Genomic DNA, 19,474 nt, shown 5'->3' with positions numbered 1-19,474 from the left:
CTGAACAATTATTTTAAAAAAATTGCTCTTGAACAATCTGAACCATGATGTCTCAATATAGACCATAGGAATAAGCCTTCTGTGATTGGAGAAGACTGTAGACATGACTAAATAGAAATATTGCTTCTTCTATTGTAAAAAATACATACATGAAATTCAGATTTAAACTTCGTTTAATGACAAATTTATGCAGAGAAAATATAGGTTGTTTCAATCATTTAGGTTTGATCCCTAATGTCACAATGTTATGCCTGGTACACATGGAAGCAAATCCTTCAACCAAAATGTTAATTGAAATCCAGTGACATTAAATAACCAAAAGGCAAAAAAAAAGAGTGAAACTAAAACAATTTAAAACAAATATGGAGAAACAAAGCATGATACAACTATCGTAATACACAATAACACACAAAAAAATAGTGTGACCATGTTTCTTTCAGTGTCTACATTTAAATATTCATTTTTAAATGATTCACTTACCAGTGTTTTATTCCAAAAATAATTTTTGGAAACTCTAAAGATTCATTCTAATAATAAATCCAATAATATGCATCTTCTGTTAACACAGCTCTTTACCCCTTTGTGGTAAATCTTTTGATTCCCTGCGATGAGTCTGTGTTTTTACTTTCTTATATACTTACTAATCTGGCTGGGTGTATGTGACAGCTCTTATCTGAAAGGAATCACATAAAGTAATAAGATATTCCGGGAAAGAAAAAAACGAGCACTAGCAGTAACTGAAACACTCCACATCAGGGCAGTGAAGGCAAGTGAGGAGAGGCCCTGGGAGGAAATGACCTTCACTAATGTCAAGGGATTTGTTTCCTCGCGATGTCACAATTTGTCTACAAGACTTGAATACCTGAAGAGTCACACAACAGTTCAAGTAAAATATGGAAATAAATATTCACTTTGTTTGGATTTTCTGATCATCACTAAAAATATGTTATCTCTCAAATATTCAATTATACATCAATAACTCAATTTTTATGATCGCGTTGCAACTCGGTGTTAGTAACGCATCACTCACACATCAATAAATCCGGTGATGCCTAAAGTCATGTTTCACTGGTATCACTTAGATTTAGGAGAGCAAAATGGGAAAAGAGACATACTTACGGACAAAGTTGGATGCCAGAAGAGCAACCTTTGAGAGTTTTACATAAGAAGCAGTGACTCATCACATGTCCACGGAAAAGAAACTAGAATACTATAAATAACCGTATGATTTTTGTGGACAGTTCTCTTTTAAATTGAGCTGGCTAACATCTCTACGTGCAGCTCTTATAAGCAATACATTTCTAGCTTTATCATCTTGTCCAGTAATGTAAATGAGTCAACCACATTTAGGTGTCTGTTCCGCCATCCAGTGGTGACATGTAGAATTTCAAAATGATATATGAGATTTTCTTTTTTCTGTCCTACCAAACCTGATGGGGCTACTGGAAGTGATTACAGATATTCCAAAGCATTGCTGTATTTTTGAAAAAGAAAAATGTGTCAAATTTGAAATTTTAAGAAAAATATCGTTGAGAAAATAAAGGAAATGCTAAGGTAATATTATTTTTCCTTGAGAAACAAAGCTTACATGATATGCATTAATTCCAATTGATTCACAAGAAAATAACAGACTCTTTATGGAAGTTGATGGCCGGCTATGACATTTTGCAAGAGATATAATGTAATGGATGACTAAAACTAAGCAATAAACAAAACAACATAAAATAGTGTGAAGCTGTGACAATTTCCAGCACTCAACCCAATTATTTCAGGATATAATGACTGATTCTAGTATAAACAGGCAACTGCTTACACTGATTATTATCAGTTTACAGATCAGATATTAAACAAATTTCACATTAGATTAGAAAAGCTGAGAAGCCTGAGACTACTGATAATTTCATCTGTGGCATTATTCCTTTTTCGCTCCCTCCTTGCTCTTTTCCCTCGGTACCCGCCCCATATTATAAAATTCCAAGTTTGGCCTCATGTCGGTGAGATGGGCAAGCCGGTTGGACATTGCAAAGAAAGCAGCAATGGCAGCAATGTCCCAGGCATCCTCACGGTCAAAGCCCGCATCTTCTAGGGCCTGGAAATGCTGCTCTGTTAGAGTCTCACTGCGAGACACAGCAACTGCAAAATCCAGCATTGCACGCTCCCGAGGCGACAGCTCTGCATTCTCATAGTTAACAGCCACCTGGGTAGAAGTAAGGAATTCATTGTTTATTCACTAAAACATATTTCTATTAATTATAAATTAGAACTCCTTATATGCTCATGTCGCAAAAAATCGCCCAAGGACCGAGGAACAATTTGGTCACTTTCTGAAATACTTGCTGTTAGTTAACATTTGCCTGGCAGTAACTTCTAGTCAACTAAATGACAGTTATCATACACTAATGAGATTTCTCATTGAAATAAGTAACTTAATTTATGTTATGACTTCAGGTACTGTGTCACATTGTAAGAAAATCAGAGGCATGTATTGAAATCAAAGATTTTACCTGATCACAAAGAGTGGGATTCTTGGAGTAAATGCGGTGCAATGCACTGTGGGAGACCACACAGTAAAGACACTTGTTTTGGACACTGGTGGCAACTACGATCAGCTCACGTTCTGCCTTGGATAAATTGCCTGGGAGACGTCAGACACTAAATTAATGTCAAATTGAAAAACATATTTACAAAAGAACAAAATGCTAAGTTTGAGGATTTGGTACAACAACGGAGATGATCAGTTCTATTTTACTTTTTTTGGTATCAAGTTATACTGTATACAAACTGAAGTGGTTTGGGTGATGTCCACATAAGCTTTTGCTTCATAGTGTGTTTTAATGTATTCTCATTAAGGCCTTTTCTTGTTTTCAAAAAAATGTGAAACATCATAATGTGGCGATCTGTCCGTATTTTCACCCAAACCCTAAAAGCTTCCCGGGGTAATTTCCAAAACAGTGTGTTGGTCTTCATGTTGCCCTCAATGACGGCTTTTGTGTTTCTACCAGATAATATTTACAAAAATGTCTGCCACACTACCTGTCACTGTTTGACCATTTGTTGGAACAGATTCAATCAATATTATACCTGCCTGCTCATGTGCAACCAACAAACTGGCAAAACAAAGCAACAGTAAAAGTTTACAAAGACTATAGATACTGAAAAACTGCACCTTATCTTTGTTAAGTGGTGGATGTGTGTCAGCTGATCTTTATTATTTCTCTCAGAAGGGTGGAGAAGGTCATGTGATCTTTTATTTCATCATCTGTCTATGCTTTTATACAGGACCTTATTTCATTGCACCAAAGAACTACAGTAACTGGCATATCAACATAACAGTCCCCAAGTACAACACATGATGTTTCACTACAATGTATAAAAAGAATTCAAATTTAATCATAGTCATGAACTGGAAGGTTAAAATGCTGCACTAGGTAGGAGCAATGTTTAGTGGATCCAAGTAAAGCAAATGAGAGGCAACATTATGCTGCCACCAATAGTAGCTGAGAACAAGGAGTCAAAGCAATTCCAATGGATTTAAAGTACTGCATCCAATGAAATCAAAACACTATTATATTCAGACAGAAAGACAGACACTTTATTAATCCCAGAGGAAATTGCATATCAATCTATATCGAATATACTCTACGTTTGTATCTACCAGTGTGGAAAATTATATTGTTATTGAAACTCCTAACTTAATGGCCTGATAGCCTGGGTCAAAGACTTAGATATGACAATGCCATAGTGTGTGTTACACCCTTGTTCATGACATTATCATCCAAAAAATCTGTGATACAAAATGGAATGTATACATTGTGCACACTCAATAGACCTCTTGTCAACTGCTATTTTAAAGTTACACCTAAACATAGCATGTAAAAATATCTCTCATGACAGGCATAATTATAACGAGGTTTAACATTGCACTATAGACAAACACACTCACCTGTCTCTTTGTTCATGAGTTCATTGTAGTAAGAAAAGAAGGCTCTGAATTCTGCCGGTCTATGAGCAAGGGTTTTGAAGACGTTGGGCAAAAAACCTCCCTGTATGGAAACATAAGAGGAGGTTTAACAAGTGACACAATCAGCCCAGAGACAAGACAAGACAAGCAGGGTTAAATAGTTTCTCTCTTTTTACTTTTAACTCAACTTCCTCCATAAGCTCCACTATATCATAAGGAAGGTCTTTCTTGTCAGGAACTGGATAGCGACTTATGTTGTCTGCTGATGGAGGGGTGGAGAAATGCCTGGATCCTGCAGATGTAGCCTTCCCTCTCAACATGTAACATGACTGGAGAGGTGTCTAGAGGGACGACAGGAGAGTTTGTTATGAAATTGAAATTATTCAGCTCCCTTACATACATTGTTATTTGTTAATGCGCTTATTTATGCCGTTATTCATTCAGTTTAGGCCAAATTACAAGATAGTATCATACTTATTTCACTGCCACACGACACCAGCAGTATTTGTAAACCATCTGTAGCTGCCCAGCTGGAGTTCAAGATTGGATTTTAGAACATTTTCTCAAGCCTAACTCTCCCTTAAATCTTTATTATCCTGTCCTCACGTGTATTCTCAGTTCTTTACCATTAGATCTTCTCATTGTTGTAATGCAGTTTTGACATTTTTAGCCGAGTTTAGCCGCACCTTTGTATAAACCGCATGGTTCAAAACCTAGGAAAAAAGTAGTGGCTTAAATTCTAGAAAATACGACATATAAGAAATATATAATTATCCAATTTTATTTGTATTACTTCGTTTTTGTTAGAAGAATACAGTATTATGATGTTGAAAGATTAAAAATAAACATCACATTTTATTATTTTTCATCACTCAAATTATGCGTCACGAAAGCCGTTAACCTGGTTAATGAAATATTTTTCAATGATGTATTTTCATTGATCAGTGTAATTGTGCTTCTTTTTTTTTTCTCAATTGACAGTATTTTTTAAAAAAAAAATGCTGGTCAAGGCTCCGCTACACGATCTGATAGAACAAAGGTGAAATAGGGATGACGGTATTTTTTATTCTTTTTTTTTTTCTTTCTTCAGTGTAAGTTTAACTTTTTAATTCATTTGAAAAGAGACCTTTAACTCGGCCTGTTTTTAATCATTATTTTACGAGTTCAAAATGTGATCATTACACAAATAGAAGTTCATTTTCCCTGGAGCACTTCATGGATTTAATAAGTGGCACAGTATAAATGAAATGACCTCAGAATGCGGTCGACTGAGCATTCAGACAGCAGCAAGTTATCAAGTTTGTCATCAAGGGCCGAAGGTCTTGGAAGTGCTTTGGCATGTTGGATCAAGACCCTGATAACCTTTGGTCATTACAAAACACGTTGATTAAAATTAGGATAAACCAACTCCCCAAACCTTTCCATATGCTATGGCTTTGTATAAACGCTGGATTTGAGACTGATAAAACAGTTCCTTTTTTTTTTTTTGCTTTACTTCTAAGGGAAAGTCGATTGTTTTACTGATCAATTCAAACTGTTCTAGAGTAATGTTATTGATTTAACAGCAGCGTAGGGTATTTTCTTCTTATTCATACTAAACAAGATTTAAGACAAGCACAAACTCACGAGTTCAGTTATCACACGCGTACGGAGCAACTTCAAGATCAGCTTGTTCATGTCAGTAAGTTGTGGAGTATTCCAGAAGAAACGGTGAAACGCCGACAGAATTGTGAGTTACTTCTACTTCTATGCGAGCCACCATTAACAACGGTCACGTCTCTGAAAACCCTCGGTGTGGTGAACGCTGTCGTAGCTCAGCTGAACCAATCAGGACACAGTGTCGCGTTCCGTAGTCTTCTTGGCCACCGGAATAAGGTTGTGTTTGCTTTTGATATTTGTTTAAAATATGGCATTGATTGGCGTTTCATGCCAACATATTCATTAATTAAATGGAACAGTCAAGTAAATATCTTAACAAAGTAGAACTATAGATAACAATTACCACTGTGATGTGCGTCCTAATGTCACAAAGCCTGAGAGACAAAAATCGGGTGAAATATCCCATGTATGCTACCCCGGAAGTGATTTCACTGTAAACGAGCGAAATATTTTCATTGATGAATAAAGTCTTAAAGAAACGTGGTGCCATATTTTTTCAGAATTACAATTAGAGTTGCCAACTTGGATTTAACGTTATAACAGACATGTTTTACCACGTAAGTCTATGTATTATTCTTCTTAGCGGGCTAATAGATGGATATTTCTGAGTGTGTGCTTAGCATGTCTGCAGCTCGGTTAGCATTGTAGGGGGAACTCAAATTGGGGAAAGCGTTTCAAACTCCCCTCGCATTGTAATCATACCTATACAGAAACATCACAATGTTTTCTCCGTCAGATTACCATCTGCTCATCTAGCAACACCGGCAGTACATCTTAATAATAACTTAAATGTTTAAATAACGGCTTTACCGTTGACATGCAATGAAAAATACACGCGTTCTTCTTTTCAACAGATTTCTTTGGATCACGAAATATTACTACACCCAAGATACTTTGGTCCTAACCTTCTCAACACGGTGAAGCAAAAGCTGTTCACAGAAGTGGAGGGTACCTGTACTGGCAAGTGAGTGAGTGTTAGAGTAAGGGTTAGGGCTAGCTTTTCTCCCCAGTGTCACAATAAAATATTGCAAGGGCTTAGTTTGAATGGAAAGCTAAACCATGCTGTGATTCAAGTGACATTTTACAAATATTGATTTGGATCAGATATTGCTAAACTACAAGCTGGATGCACATAGTTTCAGTGTGGGAAACAAAAATGAACAAACTGGTGCTTTGGATCCCACAGGAGATAAAGTATGAATAAAATAATAAGTGACAGCTGTTCTGTAATTATTTGCCTGATCACTGTAACAGCTTTTTAAGAACTTGAATTGTTTTATGTGGAATGATTTTTAAAACGTATTTTATTTTGAGTTTTACTGTTAATGGGGAAGCAAAGTTAAAATTGAGTTTCAACACGCTGTATAAAAAAAGTCTTAATAGTCAACAGTAATGGACGGGGGCACTTTTTAAAAAAAAGTTATAAAAATTTAAAGATATTTTCAGTTAAGATGTTTGTTAAACATGTTATGTGTTTAATTGTGTTTCCCCTCAGGTATGGCTTTGTCATTGCAGTCACCACCATTGACAACATTGGGGCAGGTGTAATCCAACCAGGCAGAGGGTTTGTCCTCTATCCAGTCAAATACAAGGCCATTGTATTTCGCCCATTTAAAGGTGAAGTGGTGGATGCTGTGGTCACTCAGGTTAATAAGGTGAGAGATAAGATATGTGACATATTTTTCCCCTATGTGGCCATTATCATATCTCCTTTTAGTTTTCTGAATGAATCAATGGGTCTTCTTGACAGTCAACTGCTGGCTCGTGTTGCAAGTTGAATCAAAATTCGAGCTGGTATATTTTGATGTTTTCCACTTAATCATGTTTTTAGAAAGTAAAACCAAATGCTTTGTAATATAGATTCTATAAATTGTAATAGAAACATTTGCAGAAGACATTTCTGTAATGTAATTGATTCATGCCTGTGTCTAATTAAATCTGCATTGGTGCATAACCTAAAATTTTATTTGTGCATCACAATTGCATTTTGCTTTGTGTCTTGAAGGTTGGATTGTTCACAGAAATTGGTCCCATGTCTTGCTTCATTTCTCGCCATGTGAGTACGATTAACATGACTTAACTGGTTGCCTTAAAGACACTTCAATTTAAATCACTTTCACCTTATGAGAAACTTTATTTTTTCAGTCCATCCCCTCAGAAATGGAGTTTGACCCTAACTCTAATCCTCCTTGCTATAAGACAGTTGACGAGGTAAGAATTGTTAATTATTATTTGTTGATTTATTTATACACTTCAATAGGTGCACTTCAATAAAGTGTAAAAAAAAAGTATGTCTAATAATATGTATGTAGGTAAAAGGAACGGGATTAACGATTTCAAATTTGAACAAAGTAACGTATTGCACCATGCTATAAAAAATAAAATACTCAAATACAGATGAATATCTTACCAGGTAAATTATATGCACTGTATGTGCATCTTATTCCTTGTTTGCTTAATGCATTTCACCAAACATTTTTTTTCACTGAAACCATTCGTAAAATGATTCGGCTTTATAGATATCTCTTGGACCTAGTCTATGTTATTGATGACTGCACTCTTCCCACAGCAAGTTAACACCATATTTATGATATGTATTGAAACTCCCGAGCAAACTGTTGAACTTTGCAGTTCTTCGAAGATTTGCTCCAGTGCACAGCCCAAGTGGGGAATGTTGTTTTACAAGAACTGATTTTTGTAGTCTTCAAACTACTCCCTCCTTCTGTGTGATTGATATCTTCAGTAAAATACTGTAATTGGTTGCTTGTGGTCTCTGGCCATGCTGGTTGTTGTCGTGTTGGATGAGCGGATATATTGTACAGGAAAATTTACTTATATATTGATCTTGAGTAAACTGGGACTGTAGGGGAATAAAGATAGTTCTAGACGGGGAATCGTCTTAAAGAGGTTGTTGTTAGGCCTGTTTGATTGCACTTTATAGGAACAATAAGATAACATGATAGTAATAAGAAATGTAAGTTACAAATTCTGCATATAAAGTAGTTAGATTCTGCTTAGAACAATTCTGCTTCGATCACATTGCTGTTGCTGAGTCTTCATTTAATTGAGTTTTCTCCCTTTTTTTTCCAAGGACATTGTCATCCAACAAGATGATGAAATCCGACTAAAGATTGTGGGAACAAGAGTGGACAAGAATGACATTGCAAGTTTATTTTTTGTTATTTTGGACAGTAATCATCAAGGCTTACCTTAACATATTAAAGAATACCGAGATGCAGAAACTGGATTAGATATAGTACTTCAAGCCAGTTCCATGGTGATCATGTCAGTGATTTACGTTTATCCACTATAAATAATACATTGACTAAATTTCTGCTGAAATGTTTTTCTGTTAGTCAATACAAAAGCAAATCATTTGTTTATGCCATTATGAATCATATAGTTCTTATAATATAGTTTTGTATTCCTTTAGCAATGTCTAAACGTACTGATTACAAATGGCGATGTCCATTGTCGTGTATTAAAGTCTAAAAATGCCTAAAATATATTTGTTTAAAAAAGAACTAGAAGTATTTTCTGGTTGATTTCTGATTTAGATTGATTAGGTAAAAGAAGAAATGTAGTTATTATATTAATAAGACACTAGGTTTGGCTCTACAGCGCAGAATGGCCAGAGACACTTTGAGATAGGATCTGATCAATTCTCTCTATCAACAGGGGTGTTATACCAAACGAGGTGTCTGTAATTAAACCTAATAAAACATTTTGATAACTTTGGGAAGCCAACCATAGTGAAGCAGTTTAGATGACTGGTTTAATATGAAAGCCACCAGTGTACCAACAGTGGATCAGTTGATCAGATCAGACGTTACACCAGTTTTTAGAAATGATGTTGTGCATGATAATTAATCTTCTTGCCTCCATCTAACCCTGTCTTCTGCATCCTCTTCTCTCACACCAACTACCTTCATGTCCTCTTTCACTACATCCATAAACCTCCTCTTTGGTCTTCCTCTAGGCCTCCTGCCTGGCACTTCAAAACTCAGCATCCTTCTACCAATATGTTCACTTTCTCTCCTCCGTCTCAGTCTATTCTTTCTGACTTTATCTCCAAAACCTCTAACATGTGCTGTCCCTTTGATGTAGTCATTCCTAACCCTATCCTTACTCGTCACTCCACCTCTCTAGTTTCTCCTCCACCTGTTCCCTGCTCTCACTACAGATCACAATGTCATCTGCAAACATCATAGTCCCTGTATGGTAATTAATATGAAATTAAAAAATGGGCTTTTCTTCTTTTTCAGTTTGCCATTGGGTCTCTCATGGATGATTATCTTGGTAAGTATTAATTGAAAATTATTATATTAGGTTTATCTGTTAGCTGGGCATGAACTGATATAATGCCATGCACGACATAGGTTATTTATTGCTCTGGGTTTCGTAGCGCTTTAAGTTTATTTTAATTGTGTATGACTAGAATAACTAAAATGCATTACCTTGTGTTTGTGACCGATCATTGTACCTTCTTGTTTCCAGGTCTTGTGAGCTGATTCTCCCAAGATGGCACACATTTCCAATGGGACATGTAATAGCATTGTTGTTTTTCCTGTATTGAAATGAACATTTTGTCTGTACCGGTGTATACCATATAGTGACAGTTGGTGAAACCCCTAACCTACATTATTTTATAATATTTTTTGCTTAGTTGTTCTGTTATATTAGTTATTATTAATAATAATTAATAATTGTTTATTAATTATTAATAAGCTTCATTAAATATCAAAACCATCAGAAAGCTGATTTGATTTAGTTAGAAATAGTATGAAATGTACACCAATGATTATTGACTGTTTCAGGTAGAATTTGTAACTTATAAGTGACAATGTTTTTTTTGTCTGTTCATGGTAATAAAATATTTTTTTGAAATTGTTCTTATAAATTTGTATCATTTTTCTGATTCAAATTTGTTTTCGAGAAGTATTTTATCACAGGGTTGTGCCCCTTTGTGAGCAAATTAACTTAATAGTTAAAAATCAGCTTTGCTTGTCAAGGCATCGCTTTCAAATGTAACAAAGCAGTCAGAGACTGCAACATCCCGCAACATCATATTTTTGTGCCTCTGGCCTTCTGAAAATGTTGCTTTTTGTTTTGTGATTATATCTTATCAGGTTTCCGAGGTGTGTACCTAAAAAGTTATAAAAGTGAAAATTTTATCTTAACCTAGTTTTTCAAGGTCAAGGTTGTTATGTAATTTTCATCCCCTTGCCTTCCTGAGTATAACGCTTTTTGTTTTGTCTTTCTATCTTATCCGGTTCCCGAGATACAGTGCGTCCTTGCGCATTCGCGCATCAAAGCTCGCAACATCTCATTGCGGATTTTTAGTTGGCAGTCACGTGATGCCATACGCGCAATTCTATTGGCTGACAGCATCCGGAAGTGCGCTGGGTTCCGTGAGTCTCGGATTTACGTGAGACATAAAAGTGCTTTAAACAGTTGAGTGTGGGAAAAGGTAGAAGAAGATAGAAGGTGGTTTAATATCACTATTGGGAGGGTCATAAACGCTTAAATTACCGTGAATAAGATAGTTTGTTGCTCTATCGCAGAATTCATTAACTGCGTGTGGTTCCTGGAACGTTTTAACTGCAAAGAACAAAAGTGCACTGTATGTGCAAAAAAATGTACAAAAGTTGAAATTTGACCTTGACTTAGTTTTCTCAAGTTCAAGGTCATCCCCTTTGATGCCCGAATAATGTGCTTTTTGTTTCATGTTTCTATCTGCAACGGTTGTGAAGATATTTTGCTGGACGGACGGATGAACACACAAACATTGAGTTACAGTACATCACCTCTTCGCGGGATGTAAAAAAATTAAAGCAAAACATGAACGCGCACGCTGAAAGGGTGCGCGTACGTCGAGCCCCTGTAAATACGTCACCACGCTGTCGTTCCTCCTTTCTCTCGTCCTGAAGATGGCGGCAGGGGTAAGTAAGATGGAGAGAACACTAGTTTTAGTGCGTTCTATGACTTTCACGCTGTTCCGTTGAATATCATGGCCATCTGCACTTCTGTTGAATACTTTTGTTGCTAAGTAATGCAATCGGGCTTTTAGATAGCTGTCTTTTATTTCATTTTTGAAGATTTTAATTCATAGTGCACTCGAATTGACGTGAGTTCTGGCTACCCTGACGTAGCAACCGTTGAATTCCGCCTGTCCATGGTGAGGCTCCGGGATCGTGCCACGTTACCTTTTTACCATTTCCAAGTTGGATGGAAACTTATTTCATGATTTTTGCAAAATGCCTGTACTTCAATTGACGTTATGTAGTCCAAAGGGTAACTCGTGTCAATTGACAGCAATAAGGTTATTGTTAGTGGTGACAGCTAACGTTAAGGTTAGTTAGCATGTAAGTAAGGAAAGCTAAACGCCACGTGAAATGCTTTAAATTTTATTCGTACTTTTCTACCCAGGAATATTTATCCATGGTAGAACATAGGCTTTAAAATCTCCATTTCCCACTGGTGGAGCATCTTGATGTAAATGGCATCAATCTTTGCTAACATCGGAAATCTAAAGTATTGCAAGGGCCAGCATAGTACTTGCTCACTGTGTATCACAATGCTTTTTCTTACCGGGTATAACAATATATATCTAATATGATGCAGATCTACACTGTAGAGCCAAATGAATGACTCACTTTAATGAGCCACCACCTAACGTTAAATGTAATACCAAGACACACACACACACACACACACATTTATTGATCCCAAACTGGGAAATTTACAATTTGATATGTTAAAAGTGTATATATAGAGGTAATGATTGATAAACAATTGCATTGTCTCCCTTCTTTCCAGACTCTGTACACTTATCCAGAGAACTGGCGTGCCTTTAAGGCCCAGATTGCCGCACAGTACAGTGGGGCAAACCTCAAACTTGCCAGTAACCCCCCTGCCTTCACCTTCGGGCAGACAAATCGGACTCCTGCCTTCCTAAACAATTTCCCTCTGGGCAAGGTTAGTGGGAGTGGTTGAACAGATTATGTGGGACTGCTTTGTATGAAGTGTTATTCGGTCTTTGGGGAGTTCTTGGATTTTACATCACACTATTTGACTTGAATGTTAATTATGATTTAACATGCTGTTTTCTGAATTTTGCTATTGATTGCAGGTTCCTGCCTACCAGGGAGATGACGGCTTCTGTCTGTTTGAGAGTAATGCCATTGCTCACTACTGTAAGTTTGCGCTCATTATTGAAATATTTAGCTTGAGCGTAAATAGTGTATGCCTATGTAGCACGTCATTTTAAAATGGTCATCCCAAACTACTTAAATTGCCATTAAGTAACACTTTCTTTGTTAACACTTCCCATTTGAGGAAAAATTATTCCCCTGTCATTGGGCAAGGCAGTGTCCCATCATGGCACAATGTCTTAATCTGATAGGGGAAAAGAAATTTGAGACCACATTCATCCCAGTCATCTCTGTTTGTGAGTAAAAGGCTGGTTCATGCTGTGGGTACATTTAAATAATATAAATCTACTGAATGATTAAACAAAATTTCTGTAGTTTTTTTTTAATTCAGAAAATGAATGCATTCATTATAAATTTACATTGTAGATTTACATTTTCAAGGGATAATATGAAGAAATTTTCTTTCAAGAATATGTAGTCTAAGATAGTGGTGGGTGATGTGGCCCTAAAATAATCACATTATTTCAGGGAATTTCATAACTATAACCTCAGTTATCAGCATAAAATGCACGTGTTGCTCTGTGTAAGCATATGTGAAACGCCTCTCATCATTACTATTTTCCAATTTTGAGGCAGTAGTGTTTCCCCAGCTAACACAATCATAATGTTGGGGACCGTCTTCTACATATTGTGTTATTTTTTTCTTATCAGACAAAATATCAAATGTATGAAGGTAGCATGAGAAGAAATAGCTTAAAACAGTTTCTTTTTAACTACAGTGAGCAATGATGACCTGCGTGGTGCCACTCCCCAAGCTGCAGCCCAGGTTCTGCAGTGGGTGAGCTTTGCTGACTCAGAGATCATCCCTCCAGCCAGCGCATGGGTCTTCCCCACTCTGGGAATTATGCATTTCAACAAGCAGGTTTACAGCTCTCTTTTTTTGGCAAAGTCAAGTGCTTGAAAGTATAATTTTTTGTTAATTTTGGCGAAGCTCTGATGTATGTTATTAGCCAGCCACCGTGCAACACCCTCTAGCTGAGACCTGGTATCTGACCATCTTGTAGAGTGTATTGTGTAGTCTTATGTTCTTTTGACTGTTTCGGTCCAGGCTACAGAGCAGGCAAAGGAGGATGTGAAGAAGGCCCTTGCAGTGCTGAACCAACATCTGAACACACGCACCTTCCTGGTGGGAGAGAGGGTCAGCCTTGCTGACATCACTGTGGCCTGCTCCATGCTCTGGCTCTACAAACAGGTTTGATATACACATGCAAGGTGTTGATATCAGTCAAAGAAAAAAAAAAGTATACTCGGCTCTTTAATAGTAATACTTGATCTCCTTATAATTGAAGGATTACATCCAAAAGTCCATTAATACCTCTGTGTCCCCTGCAGGTCCTCGAGCCTTCCTTCCGCCAGCCTTACCCCAATGTGACCCGCTGGTTCCTCACCTGCATCAACCAGCCCCAGTTTAAAGCTATCCTTGGAGAGGTTAAGCTGTGTGAAAAGATGGCCCAGTTTGATGGTGAGACACAAATAACATCACCAGTCAAATAGCACATGGCTGAACAGTAGCATGTCATTTTGAAATTGTAGAGGTCTTGTGTCACATCTAGTTTGGCACAAGTTCTTAAAACAATTTGCTGTTGTCTTGTTTGGCCTTTCTAAAGCTCACACTTATGATTCAAGTTTATTAATGGCTTGTCTCTAAATTAATCCTTTTTAAAAAAAATATAAAGTTGTAATATGAAGAAGTAAAATTTTAATGGCATAATTATAACACCAGGTACTCCTTGAAAACATAAAGTGCTCACATTTAAAAATTTGATAATTTTTAAAAATAACTTGATAATCTGAAGTACTTCCACAGATAATTCTTCATGAATCATGTTATATTCACAATTCATCTATTACTCCTAGCCAGAGAGGTTCCAGAGTATGCAAAGGTCAGATCAAGAAGTTAACAGCCCATGTTTTCTGTTCTTCTCTAGCCAAGAAATTTGCTGAGATGCAGCCTAAGAAAGAAGCCCCAAAGAGAGAGAAAGGAGCAAAGGAGCCAGCCAAGACCCCAGAGAAGAAGGAGAAGGAAAAGAAAAAAGAAGAAAAGAAGCCTGCCCCAGAAGAACAGCTGGATGAGTGTGAAGCTGCCTTGGCTGCTGAGCCCAAAGCCAAGGACCCTTTTGCACACCTTCCAAAGAGGTAGAGTCAAGTAATTGCTTTGGTATGAATCTGTGTCGATTACGGAACAGCCATTGAAGTTATTGCCTCGGCCCATTACCTGGGGTACGTCTCCTGTACTTGTAAGCAGCCAGGAGCGTGTAGGCCTGATGGTCAGTCATGCAAAGCATTTGATGGCATAATGAATTGCTGAAAACTGGTATGTATCAATCAGTTGTTGTTGTTGTTTTTTTTTAAAATAAATGTGGTTTTAAGAAAAAGTAACCCCTGTCATTGGGCAAGGCAGTGTCTAGTCATGGCACCAAGTCTTAATCTGACAGGGATAGAGAAACCTGAGACCATATTCATCCCAGTCATCTCTGTTCTAGTGAGTAATGGGCTGGTTCATGCTGTGGGCACAAACTGATTCCAACTTGATCCTGTAACTAATGGGTATAGAATTATACCTGTGAGTGATGGGTTGAAATTTTGTAAGCAGTACCTTTTTTATTTACATGAATTGGGCCATGAAATTTGATGAAGTTATTGATATTTACAATTTGAAGAGGATGTATGGAGTATCCACAATATATTTAGTCAAAAGGTACATTATAATCAGGCACCGGAAGTTTTCTAGTGTTTTGTAAGCCCCTGTTGAAGGGGGCATGCAGGTTACAGACCTACCCTCTTTTATGGAATGGTTTATCCACATCTCAAACCGCTGAAAGAATTTAGTGAAAATTTAAACATGCTTTGAATTACCCTAACTACATGCATGTCATTTCTTGAATTCTATGTCAATTTTAGCCAGATTTTGACATGTCTGATTTTCATGTGTCTGTTCAAACATTTATTTCTTTCCTTTTTGGACCCACATCCTTTTTTCCTTTTTTTTCTTGAAGCACATTTGTCCTGGATGAGTTCAAGAGAAAGTATTCCAATGAGGACACACTGAAAGTAGCCATACCCCACTTCTGGGAGCACTTTGACCGTGAGGGGTTCTCAATCTGGTATTGCGATTACAGATTCAATGATGAGCTTTCACAGATTTTCATGAGCTGTAACCTCATCACAGGTGAGTCCTGCTACTTCAATATTTTGTGTTAAAATATTTGAAATGCATTTTCAATGATCATTTCAGTTTCAGTCCTTTGAAAAGGTAATACAGATATATGGTGGTTTAATATCAGTATGACAGTGACACACAGTGCAGCAGCGAGCAGTCGAGCCTCACCTATGACGGGACTCCCAGTTGATCAAAACAATATTAAATATTTACTTCGAACTTGAGATAAGGAAATAACCCGCCATGTCCAAACTGAGTGGCACACTCATAATGCATTTAACCTGTTTTCAATGTCTGGCTGCTAATTTAATGGCAAATACGCCACTCTTTTTTGACTTGTAGAACTGATTTTAACGTCGGTGCCTCAGCGCCGTGAACCTCACTGCATGACACTGGTTCATAAAGATTTAAATTACCATAAATAATCAAATAAAAATTTTCTATATCCCAGAATTTTGTTTTTGTGGGTGGTTCTGGAACGTATTAACCGCGAGCAACGAGGAGTTTCTGTATTGATAAGTGCATCCAAAATGACAAGTCTCAATACTGCAAATTTGCAGGTATGTTCCAGCGACTGGATAAACTCAGAAAAAATGCCTTTGCAAGTGTCCTGTTGTTTGGCGCCAACGATGACAGCAGCATCTCTGGAGTCTGGGTATTCAGAGGCCAGGAGTTGGTTTTCCCTGTAAGTATTTAACGGGTTAACACATTTCAATTGGGTCTAAAAGGTTGAACACAATATAAAGAAATGATGCAAAGTACTGACATCAAGGCACTCACTTGTTCATTGTCAATTCTCCAATGGGCTTGCTGGCACATTGGTTGCAATGTTACATGGTGTCTGCAGGGGGAAGTGTGGGGCTAGTCATTTGGACATTAAGATGCATCTGCTTTGGCTAATATAGTGATATACTGAGATCATATGTAATATGGCATAAGTGATATAGCCTTGATCTAATGTTCCATTATGGGCCATACATGGCATGATGAGATGATGAGAGTTAAAGGACAATCCCCTGTCACTGGGCAAGGCAGTGTCTAGTTGTGGCAAGAAGTCTTAATCTGACAGGGGAAGATAAATTTCAGACCATGTTCATCCCAGTCGTCTCTGTTTCAGTGAGTAACAGGCTGGTTCATGCAATGGGCACAAATCCGAGAACAAGATGTACAGTTTGACAATTTAGTATGCATGCACAATAGTTCTTAAAATTTACAACCCAATGCACTCTGCAGTGTTCCCAATGCCTACTGGATGATCTTTCATCTGTATCGGTTCTGGTAGGACATTGTCAGTTTGTTAATCCTTAGAGTAGTTCAATAACGTTTTTCTTCTTTCCCCTCCTAGCTGTCTCCTGACTGGCAGATTGACTACGAGTCATATAACTGGCGCAAGCTGGATCCAGATAGTGAGGAGTGCAAGACCATGGTAAAGGAGTACTTATCATGGGAGGGAGAGTTCAAGCATGTTGGTAAAGCAGTCAACCAGGGCAAGGTCTTCAAGTGAGAGACACTCGGGACAGTGATCAAAAGCAATCTGAGCTTCTGCTTTCCTGTACTTAAAACCTATGGACTTCAAGCCACCATGTGCTTACTTTGTTGCAGGAAATCTGGTGTTACAAGACAATTTATCTCAGTGACCCAAAACTGTTTTGTTTAGACCTGCAAAATAAAGCATTTTCCACAATGCCATCTTTGGGATTTTATGTCTTGTCTGACTTGATTTATTTGGGTGCACCAAGCAGGAACTGCCCACCACTATACCTCCCACTGCATGCGTAAAGGCCCCTTGTGTGTGTTTGTGTGTTCAGTGTTCAGGGCCTGTACATACTAACATGCTCTATATGCATGTGATTTGACTAGAGTGCCACCAATTTCCCTTCGGGGATTAGTCTAGTATGTAAAATAAAAATATATATTCAGTTAATGTTTTCGATAGTGGTTCCTGCACAAAATAACTTTCTGCATGATTTTAACTCGCACATCCTCCAGTTTAAAGAATTTAAATTGAGTAGCTTGACAATTTGTGATTTGTATGCTCAGTCAACGTACCTGATGTTTTGTTTTATGTATGACAGCATACGCCTTTTGACCACACCCATGTTGTAGTAGTACATGGTTAACCAGAAGAGGTCAGTGGTGCTTCAGTGTTTCAACGCCAGTTAACTGCCACGTTGTGACTGGAATATTCCAGACATTGTGTCCCTGTTTATACTGTTTGCTATGGCATTATAAATTTAACATCCAGAAACAATTCACCAAACTTTGACATTACTACCAAGAGCAGTAGTTCATTTAAACTGCAATGATTAGCAGACACTGAAGTACCATGTTATACCTGCAGAGGGTAGACAAAGAACCATCTGAAAGGTGGTGGGTTGTCTTCATGGAAAAACCTCCAAAAGGGAAAATGACTGGGCTGAGTTCTGTGGTTTTCATTTGAGCAGACAACAACTGGGTCTGCATTAAATTTGTGCTTCTTATATTGTTTATGCTTGCCCAACCAGTCAGCCCAAAACACATTTTCAACACATGTACTTTAAGTACGCCTGTGTTTCATATTTTTCTTTTGTTCTTTCAAGTTGGGGTGCAGTTTCATATTTTACCATCCCTTACAGTACTTATAATTTATATTTATGAACTAAATTCAAATGTACTACTGATAAAATTGAAACTTGAATCCAAACTGCAGAGTGAAGCAAAGGATGTCTGATCTCTTGCCATTTATGTACAGTAATGCTGATTTCTTTTTGGTCCTGTTTTGTATCTAAATGCAGCAGTTGTACATGAAAAGGACACTTAGACCACCGTATGTAATGCATTTGCAATGTTCTAAGTAAGTTGCACAACTTTAGATTGAACATTGAGTATGTCAAACACCAAAGTTAAGATCCTGGCTTAGTCTTTTCTGTGGCGCACTTTAAAAAGCACAAGGAAGCAATCTCATCCCTGAGTGAGTCAGAAGTGTAATTTTTTCCAACCTACTGTGACTCAAGATCAGTTTTGTGCAGCCAATCTCCAACCTACTTTTGAATCAGGGAAGCCATTTTATATATTTTTGTGGTATAGTGGAAATGTTCCCACAACAGGTATCAAATTTTAGCAAATAACTCCAGGTTCACACAAGCAGTTAACAGTTTCACAAACTGCCAACCCTTTTGTTGCTGAAGGAGCGGTATTACACAAGCCACCTTACATGCGAACAAGGTGTAATGTTAGAACACACTTTTATGCTATTCCTTATGTCTTCTGGTCTTTGTGTTTAGTAACTTCAGTGTTTAATGGCTCAGCAAAGGCATGCCATGAGAACAATAACCAGAATTAATGCCAACAGCAACATTCTGTCTTCCAGCCCTGCCAACTTTGCTCCTCCCCTGTTCTTTATTTTTCTCCTGGCCACACACCCACAACTACTTTTCCTTTCTTGCTCTCTCTGTACTTGCTCATTGGACATTTTTTTATGTTGATGTTGATGCATAAGGG

At 37.5% G+C, this 19,474-nt stretch overlaps 3 protein-coding genes across 4 annotated transcripts; 2 read left to right on the top strand and 1 right to left on the bottom strand.

Moving 5' to 3' along the window:
- Positions 1–155: 155 nt before the first annotated feature.
- si:ch211-175m2.5 (uncharacterized protein LOC568697 homolog) lies at positions 156–5,741 on the bottom strand. Of its 2 annotated transcripts, none has more exons than XM_068325689.1 (5): positions 5,588–5,741; positions 4,138–4,302; positions 3,944–4,043; positions 2,505–2,635; positions 156–2,197 (listed from the first exon to the last, which is right to left on the bottom strand). In XM_068325689.1, the coding sequence occupies exons 1-5, from the start codon at positions 5,636–5,638 to the stop codon at positions 1,913–1,915; spliced, it is 732 nt and encodes a 243-aa protein (XP_068181790.1). In that variant the 5' UTR covers positions 5,639–5,741; the 3' UTR covers positions 156–1,912. The 2 variants fall into 2 exon arrangements, with proteins under 2 accessions (XP_068181790.1, XP_068181791.1); XM_068325690.1 differs by having other exon boundaries at positions 4,150–4,302.
- A 222-nt stretch (positions 5,742–5,963) lies between these two features.
- Positions 5,964–10,481, top strand: polr2g (RNA polymerase II subunit G). Its single transcript, XM_068325917.1, has 8 exons — positions 5,964–6,177; positions 6,475–6,584; positions 7,116–7,275; positions 7,626–7,676; positions 7,766–7,831; positions 8,712–8,783; positions 9,886–9,919; positions 10,118–10,481. Exons 1-8 carry the CDS (start codon positions 6,166–6,168, stop codon positions 10,129–10,131), a joined length of 519 nt encoding a protein of 172 aa, XP_068182018.1. The 5' UTR covers positions 5,964–6,165; the 3' UTR covers positions 10,132–10,481.
- Positions 10,482–11,499: 1,018 nt separating this feature from the next.
- Positions 11,500–17,697, top strand: eef1g (eukaryotic translation elongation factor 1 gamma). The gene is made up of 10 exons (XM_068326017.1): positions 11,500–11,562; positions 12,440–12,598; positions 12,753–12,816; positions 13,554–13,696; positions 13,883–14,026; positions 14,167–14,296; positions 14,763–14,970; positions 15,831–16,003; positions 16,555–16,679; positions 17,340–17,697. Exons 1-10 carry the CDS (start codon positions 11,551–11,553, stop codon positions 17,496–17,498), a joined length of 1,317 nt encoding a protein of 438 aa, XP_068182118.1. The 5' UTR covers positions 11,500–11,550; the 3' UTR covers positions 17,499–17,697.
- Positions 17,698–19,474: the final 1,777 nt, after the last annotated feature.

The sequence above is a fragment of the Antennarius striatus genome, chromosome 10 (genome assembly GCF_040054535.1).
Source record: "Antennarius striatus isolate MH-2024 chromosome 10, ASM4005453v1, whole genome shotgun sequence".
Classification (NCBI taxonomy): domain Eukaryota; kingdom Metazoa; phylum Chordata; class Actinopteri; order Lophiiformes; family Antennariidae; genus Antennarius; species Antennarius striatus.
The sequence above is the reverse complement of the archived record's forward strand: the minus strand, read 5'-3'. Positions and strand labels throughout refer to the sequence as shown.